At 46.1% G+C, this 15,573-nt stretch overlaps 1 protein-coding gene across 13 annotated transcripts in view; it reads left to right on the forward strand.

The window, feature by feature from the left end:
* LOC139380955 (dedicator of cytokinesis protein 9-like) overlaps positions 1 to 15,573 on the forward strand; it is a 167,222-nt gene that overhangs the window by 150,535 nt on the left and 1,114 nt on the right. For 8 of the 13 annotated variants that reach the window (XM_071124148.1, XM_071124156.1, XM_071124155.1 and 5 more), the window contains exons 46-52: positions 2,628 to 2,750; positions 8,271 to 8,384; positions 9,517 to 9,546; positions 11,396 to 11,542; positions 11,633 to 11,843; positions 13,012 to 13,202; positions 15,264 to 15,364. In XM_071124148.1, the coding sequence (XP_070980249.1) occupies positions 2,628 to 2,750; positions 8,271 to 8,384; positions 9,517 to 9,546; positions 11,396 to 11,542; positions 11,633 to 11,843; positions 13,012 to 13,202; positions 15,264 to 15,364 (917 nt within the window). The remainder of the gene's footprint in view (positions 1 to 2,627; positions 2,751 to 8,270; positions 8,385 to 9,516; positions 9,547 to 11,395; positions 11,543 to 11,632; positions 11,844 to 13,011; positions 13,203 to 15,263; positions 15,365 to 15,573) is intronic. The other 5 variants (XM_071124151.1, XM_071124158.1, XM_071124146.1 and 2 more) reach the window with 1 other exon arrangement.

A 15,573-nucleotide genomic window follows, 5' to 3' on the forward strand; every position in this document is an offset into this window, starting at 1 on the left:
ATGGATGACCTTTCAAAACATATTTTCCCAGTCGGAGCTAGCTCTGCCCCACCTGCCCTGAATGACAGGTCCCCACTGTGTCTAGTTGACTCATTTATTAAAACATTTTGCTATGTTATGTAGTTTAACAAGTGTATTATTTAGCTTTTCACTCACAGTCACTGAGTAGCCAATAGGCCTACTCCCTACCAAAAGCCTGTGACTTCTCTGATAACCAATCAGTGTGGTTTTGTTTCACTGAATCTCCATAGGCTATTTGGTTTAATTGGTTTCTGTCTGGGCAAATAAGTGGAGATGGTATCTCATCTATTCGTTTGCTCATCTATCACTGATCAGAAACATTTAGCATGCTATAATGTAGTCTAAATCAAGTGTTCATCTATCACTGATCGTAAACATTTAGCATGCTATAATGTAGTATATATCACTGATCGTAAACATTTAGCATGCTATAATGTAGTCTATATCACTGATCAGAAACATTTAGCATGCTATAATGTAGTCTATATCACTGATCAGAAACATTTAGCATGCTATAATGTAGTCTATATCACCGATCAGAAACATTTAGCATGCTATAATGTAGTCTATATCACTGATCAGAAACATTTAGCATGCTATAATGTAGTCTATATCACGGATCAGAAACATTTAGCATGCTATTATGTAGTCTATATCACTGATCAGAAACATTTAGCATGCTATAATGTAGTCTATATCACTGATCAGAAACATTTAGCATGCTATAATGTAGTCTATATCACTGATCAGAAACATTTAGCATGCTATAATGTAGTCTAAATCACTGATCAGAAACATTTAGCATGCTATAATGTAGTCTAAATCACTGATCAGAAACATTTAGCATGCTATAATGTAGTCTATATCAAGTGCTCATCTATCACTGATCAGAAACATTTAGCATGCTATAATGTAGTCTAAATCAAGTGCAGGCCTATTATTTTACTTGATCGTATATAGACAACTCCAAAAGCCCGCGGAGGTTGTGAAATATGAACAGGAGACTCACATGCTTCTGACAATAGGATTGCTATTATTTTCTATGGGGATCATGATGAATGTAAGACCCAACGCCTGCTCCCTAACGAAGTGGATTGAAGTTAGGACAGAGATGAAAGGTGGCTTGCCTTGTTTCTATTTGTCTTATAATGCTTCTTAGGACCTGCCTAAACAATGGCGTATATTCCCAATGGATTTATTAAAATAGACGCCCACCCATATCTGCACACCACTACTACCGCTCGTCTTCGGCATGAGAGGTATAAAAGGTATACTCAGGCAAGAATGTGGTAAAAATGGTTCCGTTTCTAAAGGGGTTATCTAAACATTGCCCAATAATTTGTTTTTACAGGGAAAATACTGTAAATCCTTAGCAGGATTAGCTTCTTTTATGCTCAGTTTATCTCCTTGGCTTCTCTCCAGCACTCCTGAACCGCTAATCAAAGGACTACCCAGATTATTTACATTGCCCCCCCTCCCCCTCCCCCTCTTTAGCCCTGCCGCTAATCTCTGTTTATTATCTACGCATAGTCACTTAAACTGCGTGTACATATTGCCTCGACTGGCTGGCACATTGACTCTGTACCGGTACCCCCTGTATATAGCCTCCACATTGACTCTGTACCGGTACCCCCTGTATATAGCCTGCACATTGACTCTGTACCGGTACCTCCTGTATATAGCCTGCACATTGACTCTGTACCGGTACCTCCTGTATATAGCCTGCACATTGACTCTGTACCGGTATCTCCTGTATATAGCCTGCACATTGACTCTGTACCAATAACCTCCTGTATATAGCCTCCACATTGACTCTGTACCGGTACCACCTGTATATAGCCTGCACATTGACTCTGTACCGGTACCAACTGTATATAGCCTGCACATTGACTCTGTACCGGTACCTCCTGTATATAGCCTTGCTATTGTTATTTTACTGCTGCTCTTTAATTATTTATTAATTACTAATTATTTGGTACTTTTATTTCTTTTTTGGGGGGGTATTTTTCTTAAAACTGCATTGTTGGTTAAGGGCTTGTAAGTAAGAATTTCAGGTCTTGTAAGTAGAGTCTACACCTGTTGTATTCAACACATGTGACAAATACAATTTGATTTGAAATTGTGGAGTTTTCAGTCTCATGGAGATAACATCTCTACAAGGTAGATGCCTGGTTATCAGTGAATCAGCTCTGCTCCACACTATCCAACAATGTGTAAAGCAAAAAACGCTCACAGAACAACATGTAAACAATTCCGCATCAAATTATTGCTTGAATTTAGTACAAAGAAATGGCACAGCATAGCTTATCAGCTCAATAGATTTTAAGAGGCCATGTGGAACAAATTTGCTTTTAAGTCCCATTTTCATCTCTTGGTCACCCATATCCTCATTATACACAATGTCAGCGGAGTTATTCAACTCTTCATGTTGTGTTGCATCAAGGACAATTAGGTATTTAGTAGTCATAACTGTTCCAGTACTTTTGCACTAACCTTCATAAAAGCTTTGAAATTAAGCCATGGTGTGTGTGTCATCCATAGCCAGATCATCTTCGTGTGGACACGGTATGACAGCAGTGTTTTATCTGTCCCTCTCTCCCATACAGGATGTCCTGATGGAGCTGTTGGAAGAGTGTGCTGATGGCCTGTGGAAGGCTGAGCGCTATGAGCTCATCTCAGATGTCTACAAGCTCATCATCCCCATCTACGAACAGGGGAGGGATTTTGAGGTACAGCAGCAGACCTAAAGCCTCTGATGTCACTCTCCATGTCCTGGTGCTCAACTCTATCTGATGTCATTGTCTGTATCATTGGGCTCAACTCCCTCTGATGTCACTCTCCATGTCCTGGGGCTCAACTCTATCTGATGTCACTGTCTATATCATTGGGATCAGCTCCCTCTGATGTCACTCGCTATGTAATTTAAAAATATTAAAAAAATCACCTTTATTTAACCAGGTAAGCTAGTTGAGAACAAGTTCTCATTTACAACTGCGACCTGGCCAAGATAAAGCAAAGCAGTGTGACACAAACAACAACACTCACGTAATATCAAGGTGGGTGGAATGTTACAGTGAGTCGATAGATTTTATTCTCCGGAAACCAAACACGGTCAACCCAAATATACAGGGTGAAATAATCCAACACAGGATCAAAATATTATCGGAGAAAATAACACACACGTATTAACCCAAAATACATGAATCCAAAACAATCCCGCACAAAACAAGGGCGGGACAACCTACTACATATAAGGACGTACACACAGGTGAAACTAATAAGACAAAACCAACAGACAAACGAAAAAGGGATCGGTGGTGGCTAGTAGGACGGTGACGACGACCGCCGAGCACCGCCCGAACAGGCAGGAGAGCCAACCTCGGCGGAAGTCGTGACAGTACCCCCCCCCCTGACGCGCGGCCCCCGCAGCGCGCCGCCACCGTCCTCGAGGACGACCCGGAGGACGAGGTGCTGGGCGATCCGGGTGGAGGCGGTGGAAATCTCTCAGGAGAGAAGGGTCCAAAATGTCCCTCACTGGAACCCAGCATCTCTCCTCCGGACCGTACCCCTCCCAGTCCACGAGGTACTGTAGGCCCCCCACCCGGCGTCTCGAATCCAGAATGCCCCGAACTGTGTACGCCGGGGACCCCTCGATGTCCAGGGGGGGCGGAGGGACCTCAGGCACCTCACACCGGCCTGAGGAGAGACACATGAAACGAGGGGTTAATACGGTAATACCTAGGAAGTTGTAACCTGTAACACACCTCGTTTATTCTCCTCAGGACTTTGAACGGCCCCACACACTGCGGCCCCAGCTTCCGACAGGGCAGGCGGAGGGACAGGTTTCGGGTCGAGAGCCAGACCCTGTCCCCCGGTGCAAACACGGGGGCCTCACTGCGGTGCTGGTCAGCGCTCCTCTTCTGCCGTTCGCCCGCTAACCGTAGTGAGTCCTGAACGGCCTTCCAGGTGTCCTTGGAGCGCTGTACCCATTCCTCCACCGCAGGAGCCTCGGTCTGGCTCTGATGCCATGGGGCCAGGACCGGCTGGTAACCTAACACACACTCAAAAGGAGACAAGTTAGTTGAGGAGTGGCGTAGGGAGTTCTGAGCTAGTTCAGCCCAGGGAACATACCTTGCCCACTCACCAGGCCGGTCCCGGCAATAGGACCGCAGAAACCTGCCCACATCTTGGTTTACGCGCTCCACCTGGCCGAGACCCCCAGTCTCTCCATAAACGCCCTCCATACTCTGGACGTGAATTGGGGACCCCGATCAGAAACGATGTCCTCAGGCACCCCATAGTTCCGGAAGACATGCCTCAGCAGTCTGCAGGGCCGTAGGGAGACCGGGCAACACGACACAAACCGGTCCACAACGACCAGGATCGTAGTACTTCCCTGGGACGGGGGAAGGTCACACGATAAGTGTGTCCACGGCCGTTGTGGAACGGGGAGGGGTTGTAATTTCCCTCTAGGCAGGTGCCGAGGAGCCTTGCTCTGAGCACACACTGAGCAGGAGGAGACATAAAATCTCACGTCTTTAGCTATTCAGACTCCGCACTGTCCTCTCGATGCCAGGACACTGAGTTCCCACTGGACAATCTCCGCGTCCACCTCCCATACCACCGGTGCCACGAGACATGACGGTGAAATGATGGGAGCTGGCTCAACGGGCCGCTCCTCGGTATCATAGAGGCGGGACAGCGCGTCGGCCTTGGTGTTTTGGGAGCCTGGCCGGTATGAGAGGGTAAACCGGAACCTGGTAAAAAACATGGCCCATCTAGCCTGACGTGGATTTAGTCTCTTCGCTGCCCGGATATACTCGAGATTACGATGGTCAGTCCAGATGAGAAAGGGGTGTTTAGCCCCCTCAAGCCAATGTCTCCACACCTTCAGAGCCTTGACTACAGCTAACAACTCCCGGTCCCCCACATCATAGTTTCGCTCCGCTGGGCTGATGGCACGCCCGAGCGTTGGGACAGCACGGCTCCGACCCCAGCCTCGGACGCATCCACCTCCACTATGAAGCTAAAGAGGGGTCCGGATGAGCCAACACGGGCGCATTGGTGAACAGCTCCTTCAAACGAGTGAATGCTCTGCCCGCCTCTGCTGACCAGCGCAAGCGCATCGGTCCTCCCTTCAGCAGCGAGGTGATGTGACCAAAACCCCGGATAAACCTCCGGTAGTAATTGGCAAACCCTAAAAACCGCTGCACCTCTTTCACCGTGGTCGGAGTCGGCCAATTACGCACGGCTGTAACGCGGTCATCCTCCATCACCACCCCAGAGGTGGAAATACGATATCCCAGGAAGGAAACGGACTGTTTGAAAAACTCACATTTCTCCGCCTTGCAATACAGGTCATGCTCCAGCAGTCGCCCAAGTACCTTACGCACCAGAGACACATGCGCCGCGCGTGTGGCAGAATAGATCAAGATGTCGGAGAATTTCGTCTACAAAGGATTGGAAGACGGCTGGAGCATTCTTCAACCCGTATGGCATGACGCGGTACTCATAATGACCAGATGTAGTACTAAATGCAGTTTTCCACTCATCTCCTCCCCGGATACGCACCAGATTATACGCGCTCCTCAGGTCCATAGCGATGAGAGGTAGTGGGTAACTAAACCCCACTGTGATGGAATTTAGACCTCTATAATCAATGCACGGACGCAGACCTCCATCCTTCTTCTTCACATGAGGAGACGGGTGTAGGGCCGAAAGTAATTACAATTCGCTACCGTCTCCTCCTGGGACAATGGATACACACTCCTAGGAAGTGCAGCGTTCTCCAGAAGGTTTAACGCAGTCCTCTCGACGATGAGGTGGTAATTGGGTACTGAAGGCGATAGCCAAACACTTGGTCTGGACTCTCCACCTGAACACTCCTCTGACCACCCCTGAAGAGCCCCCTGTCGCCAGGAAATCACCGGATTGTGTTGAGCTAACCAGGGAACCCCCAACACCACTGGAAACGAGGTGAATCTATAAGGAACAGACTAATCTGCTCCTTATGATACCATGTCCAGTGGCACCGTAGCCTCCCTAATCACTCCTGACCCTAATGGTCGGCTATCTAAGGAGTGCACGGGGAAGGGTTGGTCTGAGCAGCTGCGCCTGAATCGATCCAGCACCGGTCTGACGTGTGCCCTCGTCGACCACAACTGGTGCAGGAGGACACTCCTCCTCCGGTCCCCCTCAAGATGGAAACGTCCGAACGCCCGCGGGCAGCCAGCAGATTGTCAAGATAGCCAAGTCAAAGCTCATCCAGTGTGCAGGTGGTGTCCCGACATGCCAGCTCCCTGCGGACGTCCTCCCTGAGACTGCATCTGAAATGAACACATCCTGCTCCTGCGGCCAAGGTCCTGAACTCCAGACAAAGTCCTGTGCGCTCCTCGTCTCCTGCCGCAGGTGGAAACACGACCCTCGTACAGTCATTAACAGTCCGGACCATTGTCTATACAGGTATAGTTCCAGTTGAAGGAGGAAACCCTGGCACCCAGTGTGCAACTCCCGTGGGATGAGCGATGTGGTCGCAGGAACAGGAGGTGCTGGAGAAGGGGGTGTAAGGCAATCCTCTATCATTTGGTCCATGGCAGAACCAATCCGATGAAGCACGCTGGTGTGGTGGAGGACTCTCTCCTCCATCGAAGTAATCACGTAATACAAGGTTTCAGGCGCAGAGAGCAGGTTAAATTAACACCAAACACGGTCAACCCAAATATACAGGGTGAAATAATCCAACACAGGATCAAAATAATGAGAAAATAACACACACGTATTAACCCAAAATACATGAATCCAAAACAATCCCGCACAAAACAAGGGCGGGATACATATAAGGACGTCAATTAAACTAAAATACACACAGGTGAAACTAATAAGACAAAACCAACAGACAAACGAAAAAGGGAGAAACGGTACTGGTGTGACAAACACAGAGTTACAGATAAACACACGTACAGTCATTAACACAATAAAAACTATACACAGTGTGTGCAAATGGCGTGAGGAGGTAAGGTAGTCCATAGGTATTACAATTTAGCAAATTAACACTGGAGTGATTTGGATGGGCTATTTACAGATGGGCTATGTATAGCTGCATTGGTCAGTTAGCTGCTCAGATAGCTGATGATTAAAGTTAGTGAGGGAAATATAAGTCTCCAGCTTCAGCGATTTTTGCAATTCGTTCCAGTCATTGGCAGCAGAGAACTGGAAGGAAAAGCGGCCAAAATAAGTGTTGGCTTTGGGGATGATCAGTGAGATATACCTGCTGGAGCGCGTGCTACGGGTGGGTGTTGTTATCGTGACCAGTGAGCTGAGATAAGGCAGAGCTTTACCTAGCATAGACTTATAGATGACCTGGAGCCAGTGGGTCTGGCGACAAATATGTAGTGAGGGCCAGCCGACTAGAGCATACAGGTCGCAGTGGTGGGTGGTATACATTGGGGCAAAAAAAGTATTTAGTCAGCCACAAATTGTGCAAGTTCTCCCACTTAAAAAGATGAGAGAGGCCTGTAATTTTTATCATAGGTACACTTTAACTATGACAGACAAAATGAGAAAAAAACTAATTGCAGGATTTTTCATGAATTTATTAGCAAATTATGGTGGAAAATAAGTATTTAGATTAAGATTTATCGGTGGTGACAGTGTTACCTAGTCTCAGTGTAGTGGGCAACTGAGAGGAGGTGCTCTTATTCTCCATGGACTTTACAGTGTCCCAAAACTTTTTGGAGTTAGAGCTACAGGATGCAAATTTCTGTTTGAAAAAGCTAGCCTTTGCTTTCCTGACTGCATGTATTGGTTTCTGACTCCCCTGAAAAGTAGCATATCGCGGGGCCTCTGATGTCACTGTCTATGTCATGGGGCCCAACTCCCACTGATGTCACTCTCTATGTCATGGGGCTCAACTCCCGCTGATGTCACCGTCTATGTCATGGGGCCCAACGGCCTCTGATGTCACTGTCTATGTCATGGGGCCCAACTGCCTCTGATGTCACTGTCTATGTCATGGGGCCCAACTCCCGCTGATGTCACTCTCTATGTCATGGGGCACAACTTCCTCTGATGTCACCATCTATGTCATGGGGCTCAACTCCTTCTGATGTCACTGTCTATGTCATGGAGCTCAACTCCCGCTGATGTCACTGTCTATGTGATGGTGCCCAACGATAATGTCTCAAGGCTCCCAAACATGGATAAAGACACAGATTCTTATCAATGTGTTTGTGTGTTTCTCAATTCCATAGAAACTGTCTCACCTGTATGACACACTCCATCGTGCCTACATCAAAGTGACAGAGGTCATGCACACGGGCAAGAGGCTGCTGGGAACCTACTTCAGAGTGGCTTTCTTTGGCCAGGTAAGATAATGATTGACATCTGATGGTAGGCTGTCGTACAACAAAAAAACAATGCATTGGAGATCAAACAAGTTGTTCCCTTTTCCCCTTATACTATTGCTTTGCTCTTTCCAGTACGTTGTACAGGTATTAGATATTGTAGACATTATATTTTTTGTATTTTTTTAAAGATTAATTCAGACACAAATTGCAAAATTGATTTAGAACACATCTCCAAGTGCCCTATATCAAAACGGTGAACATCTTGATTTGAGCATGGGAGCTGCTGGAAGCTTTTTGATTGATAAAAGCATGATCACATCACGTGGTCTTATATTACTCATTCTAATGCCTTTTTTTCCTGCTTTTCATCCTCTTTAAAGGCAGCGGTAAGTTCTGCAGTAGGCTCTGCTCACTTTCCTGAGCAGCCTAAATCTGTGTGAGGTGCTGCTGCTGTAATCCATGACATGTTTCAGCCACTAGTGTGATGCTGCTTTAATCCATGACATGTTTCAGCCACTAGTGTGATGCTGCTTTAATCCATGACATGTTTCAGCCACTATTGTGATGCTGCTTTAATCCATGACATGTTTCAGCCACTAGTGTGATGCTGCTTTAATCCATGACATGTTTCAACCACTAGTGTGATGCTGCTTTAATCCATGACATGTTTCAGCCACTATTGTGATGCTGCTTTAATCCATGACATGTTTCAGCCACTAGTGTGATGCTGCTTTAATCCATGACATGTTTCAGCCACTAGTGTGCTGCTTAAGGCTCTTAGCAGTTACATGAATTAACTCACCACTACCTTCCACCAACTTGTTTTACTTTTCACAACAGCAATGCATGTTGCTGATTCAATGGAGTAATCCACTGAATTTGGCTTTTATCGCTTCCATTTTTAGATGTCATTTTCACCTAAGTCTTCTTACACCTGGTTCTTCCTCGTCTTTCAGTGTGTTAACTAGTTCCTTTTGACAGTTTGCTTTGTTGGAGTGGATAACCTTCCCAGAACCATGTTCCTTCTGACTCTGTGTTCTTTCTGTATGTGGTGTTATGGTGTGAATGCTTACCTGCTATAGTTGTAGCCTGGGTAGTGTTGGAATAACTATCATTTTGTTTTCTGTTGCTCTACCTTACAACTCCGTAGCAGTACCAGTTTACTGACTCTGAGACTGAGGTAAATGAATGAGAAAGTGATGAATCTGGTGAATGCACTGCATTGAAGCTTAAGGCTTATGATTGTGGTCTGGGTTAGTAGTCAGTGGTATTACTGGTATGTGTCCATCACCGTTTCATTCCCTCCTCCTAGCTTATCTTATCCATCTCAGCACTCGCTACTACTGCCTGGCTCAGTGTTGCCCTGACAACAAGAGGCTATATTAGTCAATGTTTAAGGGTAGGATTTCATGTCTTACTGGGTAAATGTTTCCAGTCATCTAGCTGGTGGCTACTACCCCATTCATCTACAGTGTTAAGGTCATTTTGATTGTCGTTTTTTGGGGGGTATAAATACTGTAGACCCTTTGATGGAGTGAAATTCCATCCTCTGCATTCATCCTGTTTATTGGTCCCATAGCACTGTTCCTAGACCAGTTCTGTTGTTTGTTTCTGTGCTTTTGGGAATATGTATTTTGGGAATATTTCTTGCTCTTGGGTTCAGGATTATAGTGCCTTAGCTCTTCACTTGTGTTGTTGTGCTCATTGTTTTAGGTGTTCATACTACTTTTGATGTCTTTGTTACCTGAATACCTTCACATTTGTGTTTTCATGTTGTTTTCCTATTCTCTAACCCCAACCCCCAACCCCAACCCCTAACCCCAACCCTAACCCTCTACCCCTAACCCTAACCCTATTCTCTAACCCTAACCCCTAACCCTATTCTCTACACCTAACCCTAACCCTATTCTCTAACCCTAACCCCTAACCCTATTCTCTAACCCTAACCCCTAACCCTATTCTCTACCCCTAACTCTAACCCTAACCCCTAACCCTATTCTCTACCCCTAACCCCTAACCCTATTCTCTACCCCTAACCCCTAACCCTATTCTCTACGCCTAACCCCTAACCCTAAACCCTAAACCCTAACCCTATTCTCTAACCCCTAACCCTATTCTCTAACCCCTAACCCCTAACCCTATTCTCTAACCCTAACCCCTAACCCTATTCTCTACCCCTAACCCTAACCCTATTCTCTACCCCTAACCCCTAACCCTATTCTCTACCCCTAACCCCTAACCCTATTCTCTACCCCTAACCCTATTCTCTAACCCTAACCCCTAACCCTATTCTCTACACCTAACCCCTAACCCTATTCTCTACCCCTAACCCCTAACCCCTAACCCTATTCTCTACCCCTAACCCCTAACCCCTAATCCTAACCCTAACCCCTAACCCTATTCTCTACCCCTAATCCCTAACCCTATTCTCTACCCCTAACCCTATTATCTACCCCTAACCCTATTCTCTAACCCTAACCCCTAACCCTATTCTCTAACCCTAACCCCTAACCCCTAACCCTATTCTCTACCCCTAACCCCTAACCCTATTCTCTACCCCTAACCCCTAACCCTATTCTCTACCCCTAACCCCTAACCCTATTCTCTACCCCTAACCCCTAACCCTATTCTCTACCCCTAACCCTATTCTCTAACCCTAACCCCTAACCCTATTCTCTAACCCTAACCCTATTCTCTACACCTAACCCCTAACCCTATTCTCTACCCCTAACCCCTAACCCCTAACCCTATTCTCTACCCCTAACCCCTAACCCTATTCTCTACCCCTAACCCCTAACCCTATTCTCTACCCCTAACCCCTAACCCTATTCTCTAACCCTAACCCCTAACCCTATTCTCTACCCCTAACCCCTAACCCTATTCTCTAACCCTAACCCCTAACCCTATTCTCTACCCCTAACCCCTAACCCTATTCTCTAACCCTAACCCCTAACCCTATTCTCTAACCCTAACCCTCTCCAGTTCTGTATGTACTATAACTATAGTGTGTAATGTTGTCTTCCTCCTAGGGATTCTTTGAGGATGAAGATGGTAAGGAGTACATCTACAAAGAACCCAAATTCACCCCACTGTCAGAGATATCTCAGAGGCTACTCAAGCTCTACTCTGACAAGTTCGGCCCGGAGAATGTCAAGATGATTCAGGACTCTGGGAGGGTAAGAGTCGAACTTTACTCTTAGTATTTTACCATTTATTTTGGGTTTCCATGGTTCTGATTGGTCCTTGATGTTATGCGTCCCATCCAGATCAACACTAAAGATCTGGACTCTAAGTACGCCTACATCCAGGTGACCCACGTAACCCCGTTCCTGGAAGAGAAGGAGCTGATGGACCGGAAGACAGACTTTGAGAAGAGCCACAACATCCGGCGCTTTGACTTCGAGATGCCCTTCACTGTGTCGGGGAAGAAGCAGGGTGGGGTGGAGGAGCAGTATAAACGCAGGACCATCCTGACCAGTAGGTTCTACAGTACTTCATGTGAATCATAGGGTCAATGTGTTCACAGTAGAGACCCATACTGTAGCTAGACCTCTCCTTCTGCTGTGCTGTTCATGAATGTAGAGAAGTTCTGACAAAAATCTGTGTGAATTTAAGATATGATTTCCCTTTAGAGACACAGATTGGGACACACCTCTAGATGACTCATCTCACTGAAAACAACGAGACACAAATATCGGACAGGTTCCTTATCACTCAAACTAACATGATCCGCGCATACTGCTAAGAACACTCCCTACAAGTAGCTGGGAAAAGGGGGAGGGACTTCAGACACTCTACAGACAGTGTATGTGTAGTCCATGGGAACCAGCCTCTGAGCAGACAACCCTATCAAAACCCATCAGTCCACACAAATCCACTCACATGGGAATACTGATGTTAAACATGTCATAGCATCTACAGTATTTACCTCATTCCCATAGAATACCTTTGCTAGTGCCGGCATTCCTGTATCTTTCTCGCTGTCATATTAGGAAGGGTCCTGTGTAATTATGGAAATATTGAATTAGGTTCAGAGTATTTTTTTATATATATTTTTTTTAACCTTTATTTAACTAGGCAAGTCAGTTAAGAACAAATTCTTATTTTCAATGACGATCTAGGAACAGTGGGTTAACTGCCTGTTCAGGGGCAGAACGACAGATTTGTACCTTGTCAGCTCGGGGGTTTGAACTTGCAACCTTTCGGTTACTAGTCCGATGCTCTAACCACCCTGCCGCCCTGTATGTCAGCTCTTTGTTTAGAATCCTTCTTCATCCTAATTGGTTGTGTTTTATTTTGTTTTACAGTGTGAAATATCCCATAGTGCAACCTTTATCTTCATTAACTGATAGGGCTGCCTTACCTCAAAGGTATTTATTGAGTGAATGAGTTTCACACTATAAAGCTGCTTGGAACACACATCTGTCTGAACACCTAAGAAATGCACGTGTGGGTAAGGAGTTCTTGTGGGTCAAATAGGGTGATGTAAGCAAAACCACGTTAATGTATTCATTCTCTCTCTCTCTCTTTCTCTCTCTCTGTCTCTCTCTCTCATTCTCTCTTTCTCTCCCATTCTCTCTCTCTTTCTCTCTGTCTCTCTCTCTCTCATTCTCTCTCTCTCTCTCTCAATCTCTCTCTCTCATAGCAACCCACTGTTTCCCCTATGTGAAGAAGCGTATTGCGGTGATGTACCAGCACCACACAGACCTGAACCCCATAGAAGTGGCTATAGACGAGATGAGCAAGAGGTTGACCGAGCTGAGACAGCTAGTTGCCACCAACGAGGTGGACATGATCCGCCTGCAGCTGAAATTACAGGGCAGCATTAGTGTCCAGGTGCAGGCCTCCGTCCTTACAAACCACATCCTCTATCCTCACAAACCACATCCTCCGTCCTTACAAACCACATCCTCCGTCCTTACAAACCACGCCTCTATCCTCACAAACCACATCGTCCGTCCTCACAAACCACATCCTCTGTCCTCACAAACCACATCCTCCGTCCTTACAAACCACATCCTCTGTCCTAACAAACCACATCCTCTATCCTCACAAACCACATCCTCTGTCCTCACAAACCACATCCTCTGTCCTCACAAACCGCATCCACTGTCCTCACAAACCACATCCTCTGTCCTCACAAACCACATCCTCTGTCCTCACAAACCACATCCTCTGTCCTCAAAAACCACATCCTCTATCCTCACAAACCACATCCTCTGTCCTTACAAACCACATCCTCTATCCTCACAAACCACATCCTCTGTCCTCACAAACCACATCCTCTATCCTCACAAACCACATCGTCCGTCCTTACAAACCACATCCTCTGTCCTCACGAACCACATCCTCCGTCCTTACAAACCACATCCTCTATCCTCACAAACCACATCCTCCGTCCTTACAAACCACATCCTCTGTCCTAACAAACCACATCCTCTGTCCTCACAAACCACATCCTCCGTCCTTACAAACCACATCCTCTGTCCTCACAAACCACATCCTCTATCCTCACAAACCACATTGTCTGTCCTTACAAACCACATCCTCTGTCCTCACAAACCACATCCTCCGTCCTTACGAACCACATCCTCTATCCTTACAAACCACATCCTCTGTCCTTACAAACCACATCCTCTGTCCTAACAAACCACATCCTCTATCCTCACAAATCACATCCTCTGCCCTCACAAACCACATCCTCTGCCCTCACAAACCACATCCTCTGTCCTCACAAACCACATCCTCTGTCCTCACAAACCACATCCTCTGTCCTCACAAACCACATCCTCTGTCCTCACAAACCACATCCTCTGTCCTCACAAACCACATCCTCTATCCTCACAAACCACATCCTCTGTCCTTACAAACCACATCCTCTATCCTCACAAACCACATCCTCTGTCCTCACAAACCACATCCTCTATCCTCACAAACCACATCCTCTATCCTCACAAACCACATCCTCTGTCCTAACAAACCACATCCTCTATCCTCACAAACCACATCCTCTGTCCTCACAAACCATATCCTCTGTCCTAACAAACCACATCCTCTATCCTCACAAACCGCATCCTCTGTCCTCACAAACCACATCCTCTGTCCTCACAAACCACATCCTCTGTCCTCACAAACCACATCCTCTATCCTCACAAACCACATCCTCTGTCCTCACAAACCACATCCTCTGTCCTCACAAACCACATCCTCTGTCCTCACAAACCACATCCTCTGTCCTCACAAACCACATCCTCTATCCTCACAAACCACATCCTCTGTCCTCACAAACCACATCCTCTGTCCTCACAAACCACATCCTCTATCCTCACAAACCACATCCTCTGTCCTCACAAACCACATCCTCTGTCCTCACAAACCACATCCTCTGTCCTCACAAACCACATCCTCTGTCCTCACAAACCACATCCTCTATCCTCACAAACCACATCCTCTGTCCTCACAAACCACATCCTCTGTCCTCACAAACCACATCCTCTGTCCTCACAAACCACATCCTCTGTCCTCACAAACCACATCCTCTATCCTCACAAACCACATCCTCTGTCCTCACAAACCACATCCTCTATCCTCACAAACCACATCCTCTGTCCTCACAAACCACATCCTCTGTCCTCACAAACCACATCCTCTATCCTCACAAACCACATCCTCTGTCCTAACAAACCACATCCTCTATCCTCACAAACCACATCCTCTTATCCTCACAAACCACAGACACTTTTTTACCAATTCAACTATTTTATTCAATAGATGTTCTGTATGGTAAATATATCCCTCAACTTGTTCTGTATGGTAAATATATCCCTCAACTTGTTCTGTATGGAAAAGAAATCCCTCAATTTGAGAATCTAAAATACATTTTCCTTTAATCTATAGGTAAATGCTGGTCCCCTCGCATATGCCCGAGCTTTCCTTGATGATGCCAGCACCAAGAAGTACCCTGACAACAAGGTCAAACAACTTAAAGAGGTCTTCAGGTGAGTTGTTAAAGTACACATTGTAAAATAGGATAGGACTTGACAGGAATATACATATGAAGTGGGTAAAACAGAATGTAAACATTATTAAAGGGGCCAGTGATCCATGTTTAAAGTGACCAGTGTTCCATGACTATTTACAGTACATAGGGAAGCAGGCTCTAAGGTGCAAGGTAGAGTAACCTGGTAGTTGCCGTCTTGTGACCGTG

This window comes from Oncorhynchus clarkii, chromosome 22 (assembly GCF_045791955.1).
Source record: "Oncorhynchus clarkii lewisi isolate Uvic-CL-2024 chromosome 22, UVic_Ocla_1.0, whole genome shotgun sequence".
Lineage (NCBI taxonomy): Eukaryota > Metazoa > Chordata > Actinopteri > Salmoniformes > Salmonidae > Oncorhynchus > Oncorhynchus clarkii.